The 22,797-nt window shown below is 38.9% G+C and overlaps 1 protein-coding gene across 1 annotated transcript in view; it reads left to right on the forward strand.

The window, feature by feature from the left end:
• DNAH11 (dynein axonemal heavy chain 11) overlaps positions 1 to 22,797 on the forward strand; it is a 315,727-nt gene that overhangs the window by 140,774 nt on the left and 152,156 nt on the right. Inside the window, 7 exon segments of the mRNA XM_057731719.1 lie at positions 390 to 584; positions 2,331 to 2,408; positions 4,469 to 4,605; positions 6,587 to 6,737; positions 8,316 to 8,464; positions 16,964 to 17,114; positions 20,603 to 20,734. Coding sequence (XP_057587702.1) covers positions 390 to 584; positions 2,331 to 2,408; positions 4,469 to 4,605; positions 6,587 to 6,737; positions 8,316 to 8,464; positions 16,964 to 17,114; positions 20,603 to 20,734 — 993 coding nt within the window.

Below are 22,797 nucleotides of genomic sequence, written 5' to 3' on the forward strand. Positions count from 1 at the left end.
AAAACCCAAACTAAAAATGGGTTGAGTTTGTCATTCTGAGATTCTTAGAGTATCTTGGACAAAATGGTCTTGGTTAATTTACGCCCTGGAGTTTGAGGATTACAGTGAGAAGCACCTCAGACCCTTTCTTAAGATCAAAACATTGTCCTGGAAGGAATAGGACCTCTTTGCTGGCTTTAGCCTGAGGTTATCCATGGTATCAGTAGAGCTTTTTGCTGTTCTGATATGTGACCTTTTAAGCAGTTACCTTCCCTGTAGATAGAATGCCATTCTAACAGAGAACAGTATCTATCTCATGATTTAGATTTGAGAATTAAAAGTGACATCTTTAGCTGTTTAGGTGTTTGTTAGACCGTGTATTGGCTTTTTATGAAATGTTTTCTTTCTAGGTACTCATGAGAGCATTAAGAGACTTCAATATGCCTAAAATAGTGACTGATGACATCCCTGTGTTTTTGGGCCTGATCAGTGACTTGTTTCCAGCCCTGGATGTGCCCCGGAGGAGAACGCCCCACTTTGAACAAATGGTCAGACAGTCCACCATTGAGCTCCACCTGCAGCCTGAGGAAAGCTTCATCCTCAAAGTAAAAGGAGCATTTCCTTGTCATGGCAGCCCTTGGGATGTGCAGTGACAGTAACTGTGGTTAAGTGATATTCAACCAAAACATTAACTTAACATATTACACTGACCTTAGTATGTACACTGGAGTATATATTAAGAGCATATTTACCTCTTTCTGTAAAAGTCATCCTGATGTTCAAGTTAATATAAATATGCTCTTAACATGAAAAGGGAACCCTCTTCACTCTTGGTGGGAATGTAAATTGGTACAACCACTATGGAAAACAGTATGGTGGGTCATTAAAAAACTAAAAGTAGACCTGCCATATAACCCAGCAATCCCACTCCTGGGCATATACCCTGAAAAAACCATAATCCAAAAGGAAACATGTACCACAATGTTCATTGCAGCACTATTTACAATAGCCAGGACACAGAAACAACCTAAATGCCCATCAGCAGATGAATGGATAAAGAAGATGTGGCACATGTATACAATGGAATATTACTCAGCCATAAAAAGGAATGAAATTGAGATATTTGTAGTGAGGTGGAAAGACCTAGAGTCTGTCATACAGAGCGAAGTAAGCCAGAAAGAGAAAAACAAACACCCTATGCTAACACATATATATGGAATCTAAAAAAATGGTGCTGATGAACCCAGTGACAGGGCAAGAATAAAGATGCAGATGTAGAGAATGGACTGGAGGACACGGGGTGGGGGGGGCGGTGGCGAAGGGGAAGCTGAGATGAAGTGAGAGAGTAGCACTGACATATATATATACACTACCAAATGTAAAATAGATAGCTAGTGGGAGACTGCTGCATAACACAGGGAGATCAACTCAAGGATGGGTGAAGACTTAGAGGGGTGGGATAGGGAGGGTGGAAGGGAGTCGCATGAGGGAGGGGATATGGGGATATATGTATAAATACACCTGATTCACTTTGTTGTACAGCAGAAACAGGCACAACAGTGTAAAGCAATTATATTCCAATAAAGAGCCAAATAAATAAACATGCTCTTTATACTTTAAAGCATTCTAATATATGGCAGTCTTTACTAAAGTAGATACACATACAGCCCCATTCTTTGAGAAGGTGGAAACACAGATATTATTAAGTCATGGTTTTCAATGTAAGCAGACTTTTCATTAGTTTATAAAACTCCTTGGTTCTTCCTGGTGATGTGCATCAAAACTTAATTTTGCTGTCTTTTCTCTCCATCTTAGAAACAGTTGGAAGTAAAATCATTAGCACATGCTTATTATGGGGGAGAAATGTCGACATGTATAACATCACCTGACCTAACAAAGACTTGTGCATATCCTCGCTCATTTGGGGTGTAGTGAATTCATGGATGTTAAAATACCTACAGATTATCTCTTTTAGATATTTCAGAGGATTAAGTCATTACTCAGTTATAGATGATGTTGGCCTTATACTCTTTCTGGTCACGCTTCATAAAGAGTCATTGATTTTTGTAACTAACCCCTGCCAGGTACCAAGTACTTCTGTGCTTCACTTCTGCCTGTGTCGCTGACTCACCGAGTAATAATTTCTCTTCATTCTCATCCCCATATTCTACGTTGGGAGATCTGGGAGAAACTATACTTCGCACTTGTCAACTCTTTTAACTTTCCAGGAATATAGTGCTGTCAGTGGGGGCTGTCTTAAGTTGTAAGGAAAGGACTGGGAGAAAATGGTTAGGTTTTTTTCAATCACAAACTCATTAAAGGAAACCAGTGTCTCGTTGTTTGGTCTACAGGTTGTCCAGCTTGAGGAACTGTTGGCCGTGCGACATTCTGTCTTTGTCATTGGAAATGCAGGCACAGGAAAGAGTAAGGTATAGTAAACACCTGTTAGCTTTCAGCCGTGAAAAGAACAAAATTGCAGCGGGTGGGAGGGAGGTACATTCAAGTCTACTTGAGAGCTCCCTTTAGTGAACTTGCTCATAATTTGGGGTTAGGATCTGAGACTCTAACATTGCTCTTTGATCAGCTGACACACTTTTCCTTTGTATTGGGAGCAGGGAGAAAGGAATTAGTAGAACATTGCATTCAAATAAGCAAAGTAAATGAGGGAAAAATCGGCTTTGCACGTGAGATAGCATCCCATTTACACGTTTAAATGTATGCCATCCTGCTCTATGCATCTTTCAATAATATACCTGAGTTCTTTTATCCAAAGCAAAACATACTGAGAGACTCTCAAATAAAGTACCTGGCTTACAGGATTGGCTTGGCCCTACCCACATTGATCAAAACTATTTTCTTATATTTCTGAAATTATCCTAGTTTCTCCTCCCCATATCGTTAAGAAAAACCCAAATAGTTTTCTTCAATACTCCCCCAGAAATACAGCCCTCTATAGGGCCAAAAAAAAACTTGAAAAGAAAGGGAGGAAATAAAAACCACATTTTGAGGTACCTATTATGTGCTGTGCTAGGTGCATTGTGTATGATTTACTCTGCACAACGATAGGCCACGGGTGTTATTATCCCCATTTTTAGTTCAGCGCTTGATTTTGTTTGGTCTTACTGACAGTCCTGGCAACATACTTATTTTCTTGCTTGGCAGACAGTATATGCAGAACTGCATGCATTTTAATTGAGGGTGCTTAGGTAGAAACGTATTTAGTAACCAGCGACTAAAAATAAGCAGAATGGGCATATGAGACTTTAGAGCATGGGTGTCTATAGAACTTGCCAGTATTTAGATCAGAACCCAAAGTGGAACACTTGTAAATGGAGGCCCTTTATAGGGCTTCTTCTAGTGAAAACTGTAATAATTGAAATATGAAAGTAGATAACTGATAGACCTGTAATTATTTTGTTAGAGTAAGTTTCAGATGTGGGCCATGGTGCAAAAAAGGATAAAATTAAATTCTATAATTTTCAGTAGATTAATGGTTTCTAAAAATAGAAGCTTAATATTTCTGAGACATCCAATTTCTTTCATCAAGTCTTCGCCCATTCCGTTCTACTGAACCTTTACTTAAGCTGATAGAAATAGAGCACCAAAGCTTGGGCCATGTTAGCAACTGCTTATTCTAAATCATTTGGCAATTGTTTATCAGTCCTTTAAGCCCCTGTGAGAGATCAGGATGACAGTATCTAAAATAAAAGCTATGGCTTTTCTGAGGAAGCAAAAAGGATAGTTGGGGCAAATATTTGGGTTAAGGTTCCCATTAATCCAACAGACATGTATGAAGCACCTATCCTGTGAATTCGTATCCTCATGGCTTCTTTTCCTCAGTGACCTAGGTCAGGGTCTCTCAGCCTCAGCACTATTGTCACCTAGACCAGATGACTCTTTGTGGTGGGGGCTGCCCTGTCACTGCAGGATGTTTAGCAGCATCCCTGGCTTCTGCCCACGAGATGCCCAGCAGCGTGTCCTCTTCCCCCAAGTCAAGATGTTCTCCTGATGAGAACTACTGCTCTAGGTTGCTAGGTCTCACTGTACAGCTAGACCAGCATCATAGGCATCACCTGGGACCTTGTTAGAACTCAAATCAGTCCTACCCGAGACCTACTAAATTAGAAACTCTGAGATTGGGTCTATTAGTCTGTTTTAATACCCTCTAAGCACTTTGGATGCAGGCTAAATTTTAAGAACAATCTAAACAATACAGGCAGAGTAGATTTTAATAACATGTACAGGAACACCTACTTACATATAGTCCTTTATTTTGCACACATGATTAAAAATCTCAATGGATAGTGACTTTCTTCTTTTTCAAGATGTGAATGCAAATGTGCACATGTAATTTTTTTCCCATTCTCAATATACACAGAGTATCTAGGAACATATAATGCATAAGGAAAACTCTTCAGAAATCTTTTGCTTTCCATTTGGCTTACATTAGTCTTAATTTTCTTAGCTTTTTTCCTTCTTTCTTTTTCAGATTTTGAGAACACTGAACCGAACATATGCTAACATGAAACGGAAACCCATTTGGAATGACTTAAATCCCAAAGCTGTGACAACAGATGAACTCTTTGGTTTCATACATCATGCTACCCGAGAATGGAAAGATGGCAAGTAGTATTTCCCCTTTTGAAGTGCTAAAAATTTCTTTTTTTTTGAATCCAGAAAAGCATGTCTCAGCTCAAGCCAATTTTAGTCATGGTTGTAGATTTACTGTTTATTGCTTGGCGTTATTGGAAATATAGCAGCTCACAACAGCATTTATAACCTATAAATTAAAACTGGATTTGAATCAGTGGTCGATTAGCATTCAGTAGGTTCATGCTCTGAGTCACATATTTCATCCCCCTTCAGTTATGTCAGGGCTCTCTGTCAACTGGGGGAGAAGTCAACACAAATGCCTCAGGGAACATTTATGAAGTACCTGATACAAGACACAAGACACTGACTGAATTTCAGCAGGTGCTATTCTAGGTGCCAGGGGTGAAAGTTAGTGGGACATGTTTCTTGCCCTGAAAGCTTTTGTGGATAAGCAGATTGCTTTGTTAGGATCAGTTTTAACATTTTCATTTCCGTAAATGCACTAACCTTGGCATCTTCCTTGAGTCCTTTCCCACATTCACACCATACATTCAACCTCAGAGCAGATCCTATAAGGCTTTACCTTTAATATGTCTTGTATTCCAGTACTTCTCACTTTCTCTGCAGCTCCCACATGAGTCCAAGCCACCGTGGCCTGTGGCCTGTCCTTGCACTGTAGCCCCTCACGGGTCTCCTGGTAGTTCATTTTCCATGCAGCAGACAGAGGGCGCGCTTCAAAATGTTAGCTCTCTGCTTGCAGTTTCCAGTGTGCTTCATCACCATTAGAATCCAAACTTTATCCAAGGCCTACAAAGTTCTATGTGATTGAGTCCCCGTTCCCCATCTCTGCTCTCATTTGCTATTCTCTGCCCTTCACGTACACGTACACTCAGGCCTCCTTCCTCTTCCTGTGATGGGCCTTTGCACTCGGTGTTCCCACCATCGGCAACACTGGAGATTGCTGCATGGCTTGCTCCCTTATGTTACTGGAATGTCTGGTCAAATATCTTATCAGAGAAGACTTCCCTGATGACCCTATCAGAGGAGCAGATCTCATTGTTCTCCATCCTAGTATCATAGACACACTGCTTCCTTAATTTGTGGGACAATCAAAATACTCTCCTAGGCTTTCTAACTTTTTTTTTAAGGTCTGTGGCAGGAAGGGAATAATATCAGTTTATGCTGAAAATATGTGGAAGGCTTTCAAATCATTGTCCATTAGAAAAGGTTGCTGGCTTTCTTATGAATTATGGTGGCAGCTTCTACTATAGACTATCACTTATCTTTGCACGAAATACTTACTTCACAGAGGAGACAAAACCTTCCAGATACATGCCTCAAAACAGTTTTTTTTCACCAGAGTATTATATACTTGAGTTTTGAACACTCAGCAACTATTAAATGTGCCATGTAACACACGTAATACTTAGATGTGTAGTAATAGCAAAAAGGACTGTGGATTTTAAATGTTTTTGTCTTTACGTCTTGTGAGATAATGATAACTTATTGTAATGCCAGTGAATGCATTTCTCAAAGAAATGTATCGCAGTTCTGAATACTTTAGCTTTATAATGCTCTCTCTTGAATAATGTTATAGGAAAGAGAAAAAAGGTGGAATACACTAATATTTGACCTGAAATAGATACTGAACATATGCATGAAATAGATACTGATATGTGCATGAGAAAGGGTAATGTTTTCATTTGGTGTAAGTTTTGAGTTTCATGTACATCACCTGCTATAAATCTCCACAAATGTTCTTCAAGGAAGGTACTGTCATCTTTATTTGCCATTTGGAGTTGCTCAGTCTGAAAAGTTAAGGAACCTTCTCATGGAAGTGAAGCTTTGCCCGTTGGTCTAGAGCGCTGGTATAGCTCAAAAAGTAGTGCTGTTTGCCCACCTGAAAGAGGTGGCAAAGTTACAGCAAGTTTACTTACTGAATAAAAGTGCTTCCAGTAAAAATAATACAAATTTATTTTAGAAATTAACAGCACTCAACTCCATTATACATTAGGATTGCTTACTCTTAACTTATAGGTCTGTTCTCATCCATTCTGCGAGAACAAGCAAATCTTAGGCACGATGGACCAAAATGGATAGTCCTGGATGGTGATATTGATCCCATGTGGATTGAATCACTGAATACTGTCATGGACGATAACAAGGTGAGTAATACCTCAGTGCTAAACCTTAAACATAACACCTGGAGTGTACTGAGTTCCATTCACTTGTTGATTTTAATACCAGTTTCAATCATTAACCTGATGTTCTTTATGTAATTACTATTTTGATTAAGTGGGACCTTCCTGGAAATTCTCTTAATTTCACTGTTAAAGAATTTAAGGGAATACACTTTTTCTTGTTTGTATAAATTTAACCATTTTTTTGTAAATTTATTTATTTTATTTATTCTTTGGCTGTATTGGGTCTTCGTTGCTACACACAGGTTTTCTCTAGTTGCGGCGAGCAGGGGCTACTCTTTATTGTGGTGCACAGGCTCCTCATTGTAGTGGCTTCTGTTGTTGCAGAGCACGGGCTCTAGGCGCATGGGCTTCAATAGTTGCAGCACATGGGCTCAATAATTGTGGCTCACAGGCTTAGTTGCTCTGTGGCATGTGGAATCTTCCCAGAGCAGGGCTTGAACCTGTGTCCCCTGCATTGGCACGTAGATTCTTAACTTCTGCGCCACCTAGGAAGTCCAAATTTAACTGTCTTTAAAGAGAGTTAGATATGTATCCAAGAATTTAGTTCATTCACATCTTACCATTTTCTAAGAGCTAGGCATAAATTATTATTATATCTTTTAAGTATGGACTGCTTGGATAATAGAAGAATGAGTTTGTGCCCTGTATTAACTGGCGAAATTTGGCTTTTGAAATCAAGTAGTTCCTATGGCTACAGATTTGCATTCCTGTATGCATTCCTAAATTTCCAGCAAAAACAAAAGGTGAAGGTACAAGTCTGTGAGACACCATTGAAGCAACACAAGGTCTACTGTTAGGGTCAAGAGAAAGAATTCATTAATTGTCATTGCTATAGAATGGTGCTAGTAACCCCTTTAACCTAACAGTAATTACTGTTTTCTGAACTAAGACATTGTTTATCATAAAATACAGGTCTGAGATCTTTATACTTGTATAAGTTTCTACAGGACAACTTAAAATTGTGATATTTCAGATTCTAAACAAGTTTATTGTTTATGGTATCCAGGCCTTTTCATGTAATCAACTCTTAAAACAAAGGTCTTAAACTCAGTGATAATTACCAGTTATTTAAAGGTTGGCGTGAGTGAGTCCTTCATGGTTTGTTCCTTGGGGTCAGTGAGCTCCCCTGTGGATGAACTGAGATCTTCATTCAGACTGCATCTTGTTTGTTGTTTTGGTTTGTTGCTTGTTTTTTTAACAAATAACATTTTTAGAATTGAAGTACAGTTGAGTTACAATGTTGTGTTAGTTACTGCTGTACAGCCCAGTGAGTCTGTTATACATATATATACATTCTTTCCATATGCTTTTCCATTATGGTTTATTATAGGATATTGAATATATTCCCTGTGCTATACAGTAGGACCTTGTTATTTATCCATTCTGTATGTATTCAGACTGCATTTCTAACTTAGGCAGTGAGCTCATAGCCTTTGGCACTTCTGGGGGGGAAGGACTTTGTGACATTATGGAAAGTTAGCAGCCTTGCCTTTGCTCCCTAATGAAATGGCCACTTTTGTGCTGTGCTGCTCTGTCTAGGTGCTGACCTTGGCCAGCAATGAGCGTGTAGCCCTGACTGCCTCTATGAGGCTGCTCTTCGAGATTCATCACTTAAGGACAGCAACCCCAGCTACTGTTTCCAGAGCTGGTATTCTATACGTGAACCCACAAGATTTAGGCTGGAATCCGTGAGTATTGCTTTTTTTAAAAAAAATTGTGGTAAAATAGACATAATATAGCATTCACCATTTTAACCATTTTTAAGTGTAGAGTTCAGTGGCATTGAGTACATTCACATTGTTGGACAACCATCATTACCATCCATCTCTAGAACCTTTTTCTTCCCAAACTGAAGCCCCATACTCATTAAACAGGACCCTTCCAGAGTCCCCAGCTCCCTTCTACTTTCTATCTCTATGAATTTGAATACTCTAGGTACTTCTTATAAATTGAATCATACAATAATTGTCTTTTTGTGATGGGCTTATTTCACTTAGCATAATGTCTTCAAAGTTCATTCTTATTACAGCAGGTGTCAGAATTTCCTTCCCTTTTGAAGCTGAATGATATTCCATTGGGTAGATATGTATGTATCTCATACTGTTTATCCATTCATCCTTCTGTAGACACTAGGGCTGCTTCTACCTTTTGACTGTTGCAAATAAGGCTTGTATGAACACATGCATAATCTCAAGTCCCAACTTTCAATTATTGTTGGTATATATGCACAAGTAGAATGGCTAGATCATGTGGTAATTGATTTCAGAATTTTAGAGGAACCGCCATACTGTTTTCCATAGTAGCTGCACCATTTTACATTCCCATGAACAGTGCACAAGAGTTCCAATTTCTGCACAGCCCCACCGACACTTGTTATTTTCTTTATTTTTTATAATAACCATCCTAATGGGTGTGAAATGATATCTCATTCCAGTTTTGATTTACATTTCTCTAATGATTAGTCATGTTGAGTATCTTTTCAGGTGTTTATTGGCCGTTCGTATATTTTCTTTGAAGAAATGCCCATTTCAGTTCTTTACCTATTTTTTAATCTAGTTGTTTGGGTTTTTTGTGAACATTTCTTTTTTTTAATCTTAGGTTTTTTAAAATATGTATATGGTTATTTGAAGAGAAGATTAGCAATTAAATTTAAAGCTAATTAATTGGGCTAATTTAAAAATCATTAAATTAGCATCCATATGCAGTTGTCATTTTTAGATGGACATTACCCTGTTTACAGTAATGCCCATGTTAAGACATATTTGTTGACTAAGTGAATAAATAATAGCTCACACGGAACACGTGGATATAGGTGTATCATTTATTGAGCACGTGTGTTTGTATGTATACATATAATATGCATACATGAACCGTGGTGATGCTTTGATTTAGAACAAGTTTGTTGTGCCCTCCTGCTTCCTCTTCAGATGCTTACACTTTGCATAATTCATTCTGGTGGTCCCTTGTCACCCCCCTCACACTTGCACTGTGCACCGTAGAAACATTTTGAGTTCTGTGTGTTAACACATGCTGGTGCCTGGCATGCTTCTTGTGTCAGATACCTTCTCTTTACCCCCTCACCCTGCTCTGTGCCCCTAGAGGCCGTCCTGTTGGTTTGGCCAGTGAGGAACCCTGGCAGGAAACAAGAGGGAGAGAGGAGACTTAAGGTCACTCCCTCCCTGCAGGACCACATTGGGATGACTGTGTCTTTCATCAGCAGGTTCTCTTAGATCTCTCCATGAGATTCTTTGCTTTCAGGTTCTGGTAGCCCTGCATTCTCTTGTCCTTGCAGGTGCGGGTGCACTAACCATTCCTCAGCCATCGCCCCATGACATGGCACTCTGCTGTCCAATTTCCCTGGTCCCTGCCCACACCTTTGTCAGTAGTCCTTTTATTGATCCTCCTCTATTTTCTTAATATGAGGATGACCTCTGTTCTCTGCCAGACACCTGACTCATGCACTTCTCCAGGCTACTTTTCTGTGTACTGGTTTGCTTACTAAAAGTCTCATCCTCTAACTCAACAGCCAAGTAGTGCTACACCGAGATTTCTGTGAAGCTAAACCTTCACTGGCTAGGGGAAGGAGTGATTTTTAAAAACCTAAAATGGAGAGTTCTTCTTGGGCTAATGGTTCCTTTCCCCAGCTAGGATTTTGACTATTGCCTAGGACACTTCTTTTGGGGTGGGGAGCGGGGAGCCTAGCTGAAGGAGACTCTCCAGTGCCCCTTGACTCCCCCATACAGAAAACAGAGGCAGTCCTAGTATTCCATTTCCTTCATGGGACCCTTCACCCCCACTGACGTGGTCTGGTTTCAGTAGTGAATCTCAGTTACCAAGGTCTCTGTAATTCAGTCTTAATAATATGGAGATTTGTGCTAACAAAAGCTGTCTAAATCTCCACTTAAAAAAGCACTTTTATGTAGTAAATCACGGGTTGGCAAAAGTCACTGAATTTGCATACTTGAGAAAGTTATACCCCTCTTCACCAATAGCTTTTATTCTTATGGAGGTTTTGTTTTAAGATCAATAGGTAGGTTGTAATTTTCACATGTGTGACCAAAGGGTCCATCCAGGCCATTATCTAAAATAATGAAAATCTTGTAAAGATATGTTTATATTTTTTACCTCCTACTACCAGAAACTTTCAATAAACTACCAAAAAGTGACTATTTTAAGTTGGGGGGGGGGGGTGGTGGTTATTTTTTTAACTCCATATTTATTGGATACTTTATTATCTTACTCTAATGTCATAATGTTAAAAATATGATAGCTTTACATGTATTGACTCATTTAATCCTTAATGACCTTCTGAAATCAATATAATTATTAACCTAATTTCCCACACCGGTATCTAAGGTCTCAATTTCCCCAGAATTTTTAATTTGAAAGTGTTAAAAATTATAGAAAAGTTGAAAAGGTGGTAGGTAGTACATTGTTCAACCATGCACTCTTTCCCTACATTCATCAATTGTTTACCATTTTAGCCCGTTTACTTTCTCTCTGGCTGTTCATAACGCTCCATCTCACAGGCACAGAGATGCATATATTTTCTTTTTTTTAAATTTAATTTATTTATTTTATTTATTGGCTGCATTGGATCTTCATTCCTGCGTGCAGGCTTTCTCTAGTTGTGGCAAGTGGGGGCTACTTCTTCACTGAGGTGCACAGACTTCTCATTGTGATGGCTTCTCTTGTTGCAAAGCACAGGCACGCGGGCTTCAGTAGATGTGGCACACGGGCTTAGTTGCTCTACGGCATGTGGAACCTTCCCAGTCCAGGGATCGAACCTGTGTCTCCTGCATTGGCAGGCAGATTCTTAACCACTGTGCCACCTAGGAAGTCCCTATATTTTCTGCTTATATTTATTTTTGCTGAATTATCTGAAAGTAAGTTGGAGACATTAAGAAGTTCATCCTTAAGTACTTCAGCATCTCTCTCCTAAGGACTAGGGTATTCTCCTATATGAAAATAGTACAATTAACATACCTAAGAAATTTATGTTCGACATAATACTATCTAAATAAATAGTAATTTTTCAGAATTTCCCAGTTACCTCAGGAATTTCCTCTGTAGTATTTTTAAAAATTCAGCATCAAAACAAGCACCATACATTGCATCTAATTGTTTTCTCCTTTACTCTGGAATATCCCCCCACCTTTTTCTTTCATGACATTTACAGTTTTGAAGAGAACAAGCCAGACGTTTCAAAGAATGACCTGTCAGTGATTGCAAAATGGGTCATTCATTCTGTCTTCACATATTAGCTGACATTTTTGATGAAGAATTTTTTCTCTTCTTCCCTTCTCCCCTCTCTCCCCTCCTTCCTTTCTCTCTGTCTCTTTTTCTCTCTTCCCCCTTCCTTCTCATTTTTGAGGAGTGTCATTTCCTATTCATGGCTTCTTTTCTCTTAGTACAGTGGGTTATAATTCACTACTAACATTATACTTTTGGGCGCTCAAGTCGTCCCAAATTTTGCCAGCAGGAGCCCTTTCAAGGCAGCCCCTTCCATGTTCTTTTGTATGTGTCCTCCTAAGTCTTTGAGCACTTTGCTTTCTGGCTAAGCCAGATGCTTCTGGCTCATCTCAGACTTTCCTTCCCCTATGCTTTATTCAGCCATTTCTCTAATGAGCTGGAAGTCACTGCTTTTTGTATAAGGAGTGATATTTAGAATCCAAGATAGGGATGCTAGGAGTGCTCATTGCCACTGGTATGTCATTGCTTCTAGACCCTTCAGTGAACCAGACTTAGATCTATTTTCTTCATTCATACTGTGGGAACTGATAAGATACTTTGGATAGAAGAGATCATGAAATACGATGTTCATAGTATCTCTGTGGGGTTCCATTTAAGGACTAAATAGGGTGCCATTACTAAGCTGCTGAGAATATTTTTGTTAAAATTCACTGAGCTATTTAAAAGCATGATTTTATGTCCACACTTTACAGGTATGAGGTCAAACAATAGTCTTAAAATCACATCAGTATGTGACTAGCTATAGAAATCAAATACTATTTTATTTTCATCGTGAGTTCTAAGTTTACTGGAAGAACCCTGGACAGTTCATATATGTCTGTTGAGACCTTGAGATATAGAGAAAGAGCAGGAATTAGAAGAAAATTTCTGAGAATTATGATCAGTGAGAATTTTTTCGACTAGAAAAGAATGAAAATGCATAGGAAGGGGAAAACAAACAGGCAATGAATTAAGTTCATTAGTAATCATTTAAATTATTAAAATTATTTAAAGTGAGCCTAACTGAAAGGAAGATCTACCAAACTGTGTATTGCATAGCTTGCACATAATGAGAGGGAAAGGCAGGAGTGTCTCCGGAACTCAGTGTGTTTCCTGGAAGATAACTTTTAGGAGCCACGACTTCAGATCATACTTTTTCCTCTATCACTTTAGCTGAAAATATTATTTTTTTAAAATTTATTTTATTGAAGTATAGTTGCTTTACCAATGTGTCAGTTTCTGGTGTACAGCAGAGTGATTCAGTTACACATATATATATAATAATTTGCATCTGCTAATCCCAAACTCCCAGTCCATCCCTTCCTCCCCCACCCGACTCCTCCTTGGCAACCACAAGTCTGTTCTCTATGTCTGTGAGTTTGTTTCTGTTTCATAGATAAGTTCATTTGTATCAGATTTCAGATTTCACATATAAGTGATATCATATGGTGTTTGTCTTTCTCCTTCTGACTTACTTCACTTATGATAACCTCTAGGTCCACCCATGTTGCTCAAAGTGGCATTGTTTCATTTTTTTTTAAATGGCCAAAATTCCTTATTTATTTTAAGCCACATGTAAATGGGGCAGAATTTCTTTTTTTTTTTTAATTTTTATTTTATATTGGAGTATAGTTGGTTAACAATGTTGTGTTACTTTCAGGTGTACAACAAAGTGATTCAGTTATACATATACATGTATCTATTCTTTTCAAATTCTTTTCCTATATAGGTTATTAAGGAGTATTGAGCAGAGATCCCTGTGCTATACAGTAGGTCCTTGTTGGTTATCTTTTCAATGTAGCAGTGTGTACATTTTATGGCTGAGTAATATCCCATTGTATATATGTACATCTTTTTTATCCATTTGTCTATCAGTGGACATTTAGGTTGTGTTTATGTCTTGGCTATTGTAAATAGGGCTGCTGTGAACATGAGTGTATATATATCTTTTAGAATTACAGTTTTGTCCAGATACATGCCCAGGAGTGGGATTGCTGGATCATATGGCAATTCTCTTGTTAGTTTTTTAAGGACCCTCCATACTGTTCTCCATAGTGACTGTACCAATGTACACTTCCACCAACAGTGTAGGAGTGTTCCCTTTCCTCTACATCCTCTCCAGCACTTGTTATTTATAGACTTTTTAATGATGGCCATTCTGACCCATGTGAGGTGGTACCTCACTGTAGCTTTGATTTGCATTTCTCTAATAACTTAGTTGGAAATATTCTTTTGCCTTTTTCTCACTCATTCTTTCACCAGCTTTGGATGAGCTTATTGTCCTCTACCCCTGCAATCCCATCCTTTCACCTTTGGATACTGTTTATATTTGTAAACATACAGATTCAGAAATAATTCATGTACACTGCTGATATGCAGGTCCTTTTAACTTCTGCTATTTTCCAAGTCTCTGTGAATGATAGAAAATCTAACTTTTACTATGAGGGGCAAACTATAGAGAGTTCTGGTGAATTCCTGCTGTCCTGTATGACAGGATTCCAACCCCAGACTATAGAGTAATAAATTTTTAAAAAGTCTTCAGAAGCCTGAAAACTTTGGCTGCCTATGTAGTTTCTAAACTACAGGGCTTTAGACTTCCTGTGACGTACCTATAGCGCTTCTGGAGAAGGAGGAAGAGCAACATAGCTAGTTACATGGAACACATTTGCAGGCACTGACGAGCCAAAGATTCTCTGTTGGTGACCTAGACTTTGGCATTAAGATAATGCATTAAGGCATCATAATGTAGCTATTTCCTGAGACAGGGGCAGCCATATGGGTGTTCTCTTTTGTAGGTAAGGAATAAATAAGTTGATAGTTTCAGTTGTATGATACAGGGTGTTTCATTTGGCCATGTTCAAATCTACAGCATCTTTTAAAAATCATGAGAAACTTTTATATGAAGTAAGGTGATAGGAATTGCCAACAATACAGAAATATAGTTTCAATTTTTGCCACTGCTGCAGATAATTTGCTATCTTTTAACATTTACTAATTTATACATGAAATTTTAAACTGTCCACATTTAACAATATAGACTTTGTTTTGTTTTAACTTCCAATGCTATGTGGTGTGGCTGACCGCTAGCAGAGGTCATTTTGGTTTGTTGGTTTTTGTTGTTTCTTTTCCCCCTGCTCGGGGTCAGCTCTTACCACATCTCCTGGTTTGATTGAACTCACTTGCTTATTTGTGGACATAATTTGTACAGCAGCAGCATTTGAGTGTGGGCCTGGTAGGCTTTCCCTCTGAGACTTTGGCTACTGCCGGTGTGGGTCAATGGAGTAGCTATTACCTGTCCCCTAAGTGCAAAGCCCACTAACCCCTTTTGGGGCTATGTTGATACTGCACAGCCTTCTGCCCCGACAGAGACCAAAGACGGGTGTGGGGTAGGGGTAGAATTTGTTACATGCATCAGGGCGCTGCCTGCCAACTCTTAAGCCCTAAAGACACTACTGCCTTTAGAAGATGCACAGAGAGGCAGAGCCAGGATCTGAACCCAGTTGTCCCAATTCTACCAATTCCGTGCTAACGAGTAGCCTTGATTATTTGTTGTATGTCAGATGTTAATCTAAGCGCTTAATACATGAGAACTCGTTTGCTCCTTGGAACAACCCCAGAAAGTCCATGTTATTATCATCTCCACTGACAGATGAGAAACGTGAGGCACAGAGAGGTTAACTAACTTGCCAAGGTAACAGAGTTAAAAAATGGATAAAGATCCAGGCAGTCTGACTTAGAGTTACATCTCCCTAAACAGTTCTCTTCTCCCCACCCACACCCCAGTAAGCTCTGGGTACTAAGATTCCACTTCTGCCAGCTTATGTAGAGTAAAACGAGTAGCTGAGGGGTAGGTGTGGCCTTCATGCCTTCATCCCCAGTAGCTGTATTCCAAGGCATCCACTGGATGCAACGCATGGAGCATCAGAAGTGGTCTCTCAGTTACCATCATGCAGTTGGACCTCAGCTGAAAATCATTCCTCTTGGACCTGAAAAGTTTTGACAGTTGATATTTTATAAATCCAGTAATAGTGTGTAGGTAGTTGAATATTTACTAAAGCCCTAATGTGAAGCCTTGTGAATATCAAAGTGAGACTTTTCTAAGATAGTCATCTCACCTTAATGTCTTCTGATATTAAAAATATGAAATCTGATTTGCTTGAAGCAAGGTAGAGCTGTAATTAGTCTGGTCACACTGCCTTTCTGGTAGCTACATGTATGCGTGACCACTACTTTCTATGTGATGAGAACTCTTTGAGCAATTATTTTTCATGTCATAGCATGTAGTTTCTCCCCAGAGACTACTGTGGGTCCTACTAAGTCATGTTTCATTTTATTGGTAAGTAGTATTTTATTAGTATGTTAGAGATATGAATGTATCAAATTGGTAACATTTTACAGGCTTCAGATTCATGCACATGTACCCAAGTGTGAGATAAGGTTTTAGAGCCACTTGTTGGAACCACATTATCAGCTATCAGGTTAGAGTTACATTCAGTCCTGTGAACAGGAGGGACTTGGAAATAGCCCCTATGGAATTTTCACCTTTTTATTTATAGCTGATTTCTCATTACTAAATAATTGATGCCAATTTCAATTAAGAAAAATCCCAAGCTGTTTTCATAAATAAAGCCTACCCTCTGAAAATAGTTTCAGTCCTCTAGGAAATGACAAACTGTACTTCCTTATCCTCTATTATGTTGGGTTTCTATGTGCTATTAGAAGTTTCTTTTACATTCTTTTCATTAAGGTAAAAATGGCCATTAAAACTAGTTTTTAAAGGGTCATTTTACAATATTTGCCATTTGAGAAACAGAATGAACCCACTCACTATGTCCCTGAAGTATTGGAACAAGCTGTGTTGAAGGGGGAAAGCTTTCAAGTTGGTGAAATTTTGCTTTTCAAGCCTGGTGCTCCGTAAAAGCTTTTCTGTAAGTTTGTTTGTTTCTTTTTTTCAGGTATGTGGCCAGTTGGATAGACAGAAGGCAGCATCAGTCAGAAAAGGCCAATTTAACAATTCTTTTTGATAAATACATCCCTGCATGCTTGGATAAGCTGAGAACAAGCTTTAAAACCATCACTTCAATTCCAGAGAGCAGCCTGGTGCAGGTTTGTCTTGGTCACACCATTTCACACTCTAGTCCTGTTGTGGTAGTGTGACTTAATCAAAATAGAAGTTCTTGCTTGTTCAAAAAGATGCAATGGTTTCTGGCATGGTTAGGTTGCTCCAACCCTCCCCTTTCCCAGCCCCCATGTTCTCCAGTGCTTTTTGCAGCACTCTGTCATAGCCTGTCACATGCTATGACCATTTGGATTTGTGGTCTGTTTCTTTCACATGACTGTGAACTAAAGGACTGAAGCCACTTTTTATCATTTTTATATCTCCAGAGATTTCCATAATGCCAAGCACACAGCAGGTGCCAAATACATTATTGAATCAGTGCGTTCTTCCTAAGTATGTTTGCGTGGAATAAGAACAGAATTGTAACAGCCTCATTTACTTTTCTGGTTCCCAAGTAACTGACCCAGAGACGGTGCTCATTGTGTGTTTTGACTACAATAAAGTTTTGCAATTAAAGATGTTGGCCAGTGAGTAAGAGAAACCTTCTGAACAACACCTTGTCAGGGACCACCGCCCTCCACCCCCACCCCACCACAGCCCTCCCACTCTCTCCTCCCTTTCTTTTCTCCGCCTCCCAAAAATAGTCCTCAAGTCAGGTCAATCTAAATGGAGAGATCATATTATTTCAGGGGTAGATTTTTTCCTGATCCTCATTGTGAGACAGCTGGTGAGAGTGAAGAGTGTATACGATACGTTGTCATGGCAGCAAATGAGAATAATGCACAGTACACAGAAATGAAGGTTGTGATCTTAGTCTCAGGATGAAGAAAAACTATCCCCAGCCTTTACAAGTCTAAAACTTCACAGAAGGTTTACAGTTAGAAACCCTTTATTTGTTTCTCTTTAGGAGCAAAATTGGTTTTGAAGTACTTTTGTTACCATGAAGTTACTATGGTGCAGAATTTGTTTGAAGCTAAATTAGAAATTGTCACAAGCATAATAAGAAGAGAAAGTTCAGGTTTTTGGATAATTCACACACCAATTAAGTAAACGATAGTTTTCAACAGTAATTATCTGAGGTATAATTTATTTCTGAAAGCAGGTCTGAGTTTATTCATAATGAATTAGTTATGTGATTAGCCTAACTAGACTTCCGCTGGTGTAATACTTGCAAGTGAGTATCATGTTCTTTCTCAGGTTGACTTGTGTATTTGTGTTTCTCTGTGGTGTGAACTTTTTCATTCAAGAGTAGTGTGAAAATTGGTCAGTAGGAATTAATATGATTTTTGCTCTCACTTCCTCCTTTTGTAGTATTCAGAAATGGCATTTTATCCTTAACTCTTTTTTGACTGCTGTTGTATAAAGTCGTCTATTTGCCATGATTGCTTATAAGGACAAAATTTGAGACAAAAATGAATTTATTTTACTTTATTTTAATTGAAGCATAGTTGATTTACAATGTGTTAAACATACTGATGTACAGCAAAGTGATTCAGTTATACACACACACATATAGATACATATATACACATATGTATGTATGTACATATTTTTCATATTCTTTTCCATTATGATTTATCACAGGATATTGAATATAGTTCCCTGTGCTATACAGTAGGAACTTGTAGTTTATCCATTCCATATGTAATCGTTTGCACCTGCTAATCCCAAACTCCCAATCCATCCCTGCTGCCCCCCTCCCCCTTGGCAACCACAAGTCTGTTCTTTATGTCTCTGAGTTTGTTTCTGTTTCATAGATAAGTTCATTTGTGTTATATTTTAGATTCCGCATACAAGTGATATCATATGATATTTACCTTTCTTTGATTTACTTCACTTAGTATGATAATCTCTGGGTACATCCATGTAGCTATAAATGGCATTATTTCATTTTTTTACTAGTGTATTTTATTTTTTTATTTGTATGTATTTTATTTTATTTTTTAAGCTCTTTGTTGGAATATAATTGCTTTACACTGTTGTGCCAGGTTTTGCTGTACAACAAAAATGAATCAGCTTATTTCATCCTTTTTAAAAGGCTACTTTAAGAAATTAATGTACTAAGTTTTCCAATATATGAAGCTTTTTTGCTTTCTGTTTGGTAAGATGTTTTAACTCTTTCAGAATATGCACCAAGGTGTGATTTTATTAACTGCTGGCACAGAGCTTAAAATGTTTTCCAAGCACTGCGTTTGAGAGAAAGTAGAAAAATCATGCAAGTTATTAGCACTTTCAAATCTATGGATAATGTCATGTTGAAACCTTTCAGTCTTTTTCATTTTGATTTTAACAGTTCCTTAGACTAACATGGCTTCTGCTCAGGAATAGCAAAGCCTCAGAGTTTTACATTATTTTTCTTGATAACAAATTGGTGACTTTTTTTCAATTAGAAGATTATTTTAAATTGGCAAACATGGCACAATATAAAATAATGGAAATCAGAGTGAGACTGAAAAATATAACAGGTGCTCAAATATTTAAATTTTATAAACATTTCCAAATTATGTTCAGGACCCGTTTCCCATGTTACCACGGATTTTCCCATCTCTCATGGTTGGGAAGGCGAGGCACACACACGACTTGCTTTGTTATAGCTTCCATTGCTGTGTGTATGATAGTGATAAAAATCTACTACTGCCTCCCAAAACTGCGGGAAGGGTATCGTGAGCTTTGAGGGTCTGTGACAGCGCTAACTCATGACAACTATTTTTGTGCTTAAAGAACTAGCTCAAAAACATGTTCATTGTGGTGATTATTTCCCATGAGCAAGGCGTTTGCAGCAGCCACGTTCCCCTCGTTACTGACCTGATTGCCCCACACGTGGAATGTGTTTCAGACCAATAGAACCGTTTCACCTGGAGGCCCTGAAGAGCAAGTTCCTGAACAGCGTTTGTTCCAGAGTTAAATTTAGACCCATGTGCAAAGAATGCCACGGGCTAAGGCTGCCAGTCCGACTTTCTAAATTTATGACAACAGGTGGGGGAAACAGCTGCCAAAGTACTAAGGGAAAGTAGGTTATCTAAATGTCCAAGCAGGGGAAATGACTACATAGCCTTTCCATCCAGGGCCTTCATCCCCAGTGACATTGTAGGACAACACTTATTGGAAAGGAAAAATGCTTTCAGTTTGTTTTTATGTGAGCAAGTGGGCTGTAGAATACTGTGTGCAGTATGACTCGCTATTTATAAAAAAGACAGCACAGCTATATCCCCATTATTTTTTTCTTTTTGTTTTGTATGTATTTCTTTTTATTACAGTGGTTATTAATTTGAGAATTTACGATAATAAAGTTTTTTTTAATAGTTTGTTGTTACCTAGAAGATCAGTTTGGTTGAAAGTAGCCAAGGTTTTCTACTGCTGACTCAGAAACCCAAGGCGGTCCTTTTTGTGTCTCCTGGGGTAGCAAATCACAGAGTTGGAAAACATCAGAGAATCTCTTAAGGGTACAGTGGATTTGCTAATAAGCCCTAAGAACTTACATCACTGTTCAAAAAAAAAAGTTGCCCTGAAAGAATGGCTTTTTCTTTTCCTTTAGACTATTTGTACTCTTCTGGAATGTCTGTTGACTCCTGAAAATGTACCTTCTGACAGCCCAAAGGAAGTTTATGAGGTCTATTTTGTCTTTGCTTGTATCTGGGCATTCGGAGGCACTCTGCTACAAGATCAGGTATGTGTAGAAATAGTTCAGAGAACCAGTTTTATTTGGGGAGAAATATTATTATATGTTATCCCTATGGGTGTATGTGTGTGTATACACACGCACACACAGATATATATACACACACATATACATATACATTCATAAATCTATCCTACTTGCCCTATTCTCTCCTAAGCCTGTACATTGCCAGGCAAGTTCATTCAGGCTGGTGGTGCTATCCTTGGCTGATAAGGCCAGATCCATAGCCTTCGACCAGATCTCGCCTCTGAGCTCAAGGTTCCATGTCAACGCCAGCAGTGTCTCTGTGTGCCTGAGACAGGGTGCTTCATCTGCCCCACCCCCAGATTTGCTCTTCCTCTTTCATCTTTCTTTTCCTCAGTGATACATTTCTCCCAGTTGCTCTAGTTAAAAACCTGAGAGACATCATCTTACTTCTGTATCTCACGGTCATCAGATCCTTTTGGTTAGAGATTACCTGTCAGGTCTGTCCCCTCTTCTCTATCCCTACAGCCTTAATGAAGGAGTGTATCATCTTTAGATTGTTGTGGGCTCTCACATTGTTTTAGTTCAGGCTGCCATAACAAAATATCATACCCTGGGTGGCTTAAACCACAGAAATTTACTTTCTCTCAGTTCTGGAGGCTGCAAGGCCAAGGTCAGAGTGCCAGCATGGTCGAGTTCTGGCAAGGACCCCCTTCATGCCTTGTAGACAGATGCTTTTTTCTGTGCTCTCTCATGGCAGAGAAAGAGAAAGATAAAAAGCTTTCTTGTGTCTCTTCTTATAAAGGCACTAATCCCATCTTGAGGGCCCCACCCTCAGGCCCTCATCTAAACATAATCACCTCCCCAAGGCCCCATCTCCAAATACCATCACATTGGGGATTAAGGCTTCAGCATAAGAATTTTGATGGGGAGCCAATTCAATCCATAGCACATAACAACCTTCAGATTGGTTTCCAGGTCTCTAGTCCTCTTACCTCTAGTAGTCACACAGGATTCCTAGGGTAATTGTTGTGAACCATAGTCAACCCCGGGCTGGTTCCTTTCCATTGTTCTTTCCTTCAGCCCAAAGTTGCTAGCATAGTCTGTTTGTGGCTTCTGTTTTCTTTTAGGCAGACACTTGAGACATGAACTTGCATAGACGCACATACACACATGTGTCTGCGCACACACACGCACCACACACTAACTGCTTAGACTTGCCAAAGTACAAAGTGGGAGTTTTTCACCTTTAGAAATTTGCACGTCTGATCTTTCCCATGCACTTCTCTGTATAGATTTTCTCACGTCATGTTTACAATAATTCTTGAAGGTATCCTCATTGTGTAAATAAAGTAAAGCTCAGAGAGGCAAAGTAGCTTGACTGATAGAAAATGAGGACATCAGGATTCCCACTCATGTTTGTCTGTTTCCAAAGACCATCCATGGTACCCTGGGATCTCTCATGGTTGTAGTGCTTCTATGGGTACCCCTGATCATTGAATTAAAAATAGATGTCATGCATCTTCCAGGCTTCCCTAAATGTCTCCAGGTATAAACAGGGAATTTTTTTTCTCAGATCTTTGTTGGAGTATAACTGTTTTACAATGTTGTGCAGTTTCCACTGTACAACAAAGTGAATTGACTGTATTTACACATATATCCCCATATCCCCTCCATCTTGAGCCTCCCTCCTCTCCTCCCTATCCCACCCCTCTGGGCCATCACCAAGCATCAAGTTGATCTCCTTGTGTTATGCAGCTTCTTCCCACTAACTGTTTTACATTTGGTAGTGTATATATGTCTATGCTACTCTCTCACTTTGTCCCAGCTTCCCCTTCCCACCCCCCACCCCATGTCCTCAAGACCATTCTCTACATCTGCATCTTTATTCTTGTTCTGCCCCTAGGTTCATCAGCACCATTTGTTGTTTGTTTGTTTGTTTGTTTGTTTGTTTTAGATTCCATATATATGCATTAGCATACAGTATTTGTTTTTCTCTTTTTGGCTTACTTCACTCTGTGCGACAGACTCCAGGTCCATCCACTTCACTACAAATAAGTCAATTTCATTCCTTTTTATGGCTGAGT

The sequence above is a fragment of the Hippopotamus amphibius genome, chromosome 4, assembly GCF_030028045.1.
Source record: "Hippopotamus amphibius kiboko isolate mHipAmp2 chromosome 4, mHipAmp2.hap2, whole genome shotgun sequence".
Taxonomy (NCBI): Eukaryota; Metazoa; Chordata; class Mammalia; order Artiodactyla; family Hippopotamidae; genus Hippopotamus; species Hippopotamus amphibius.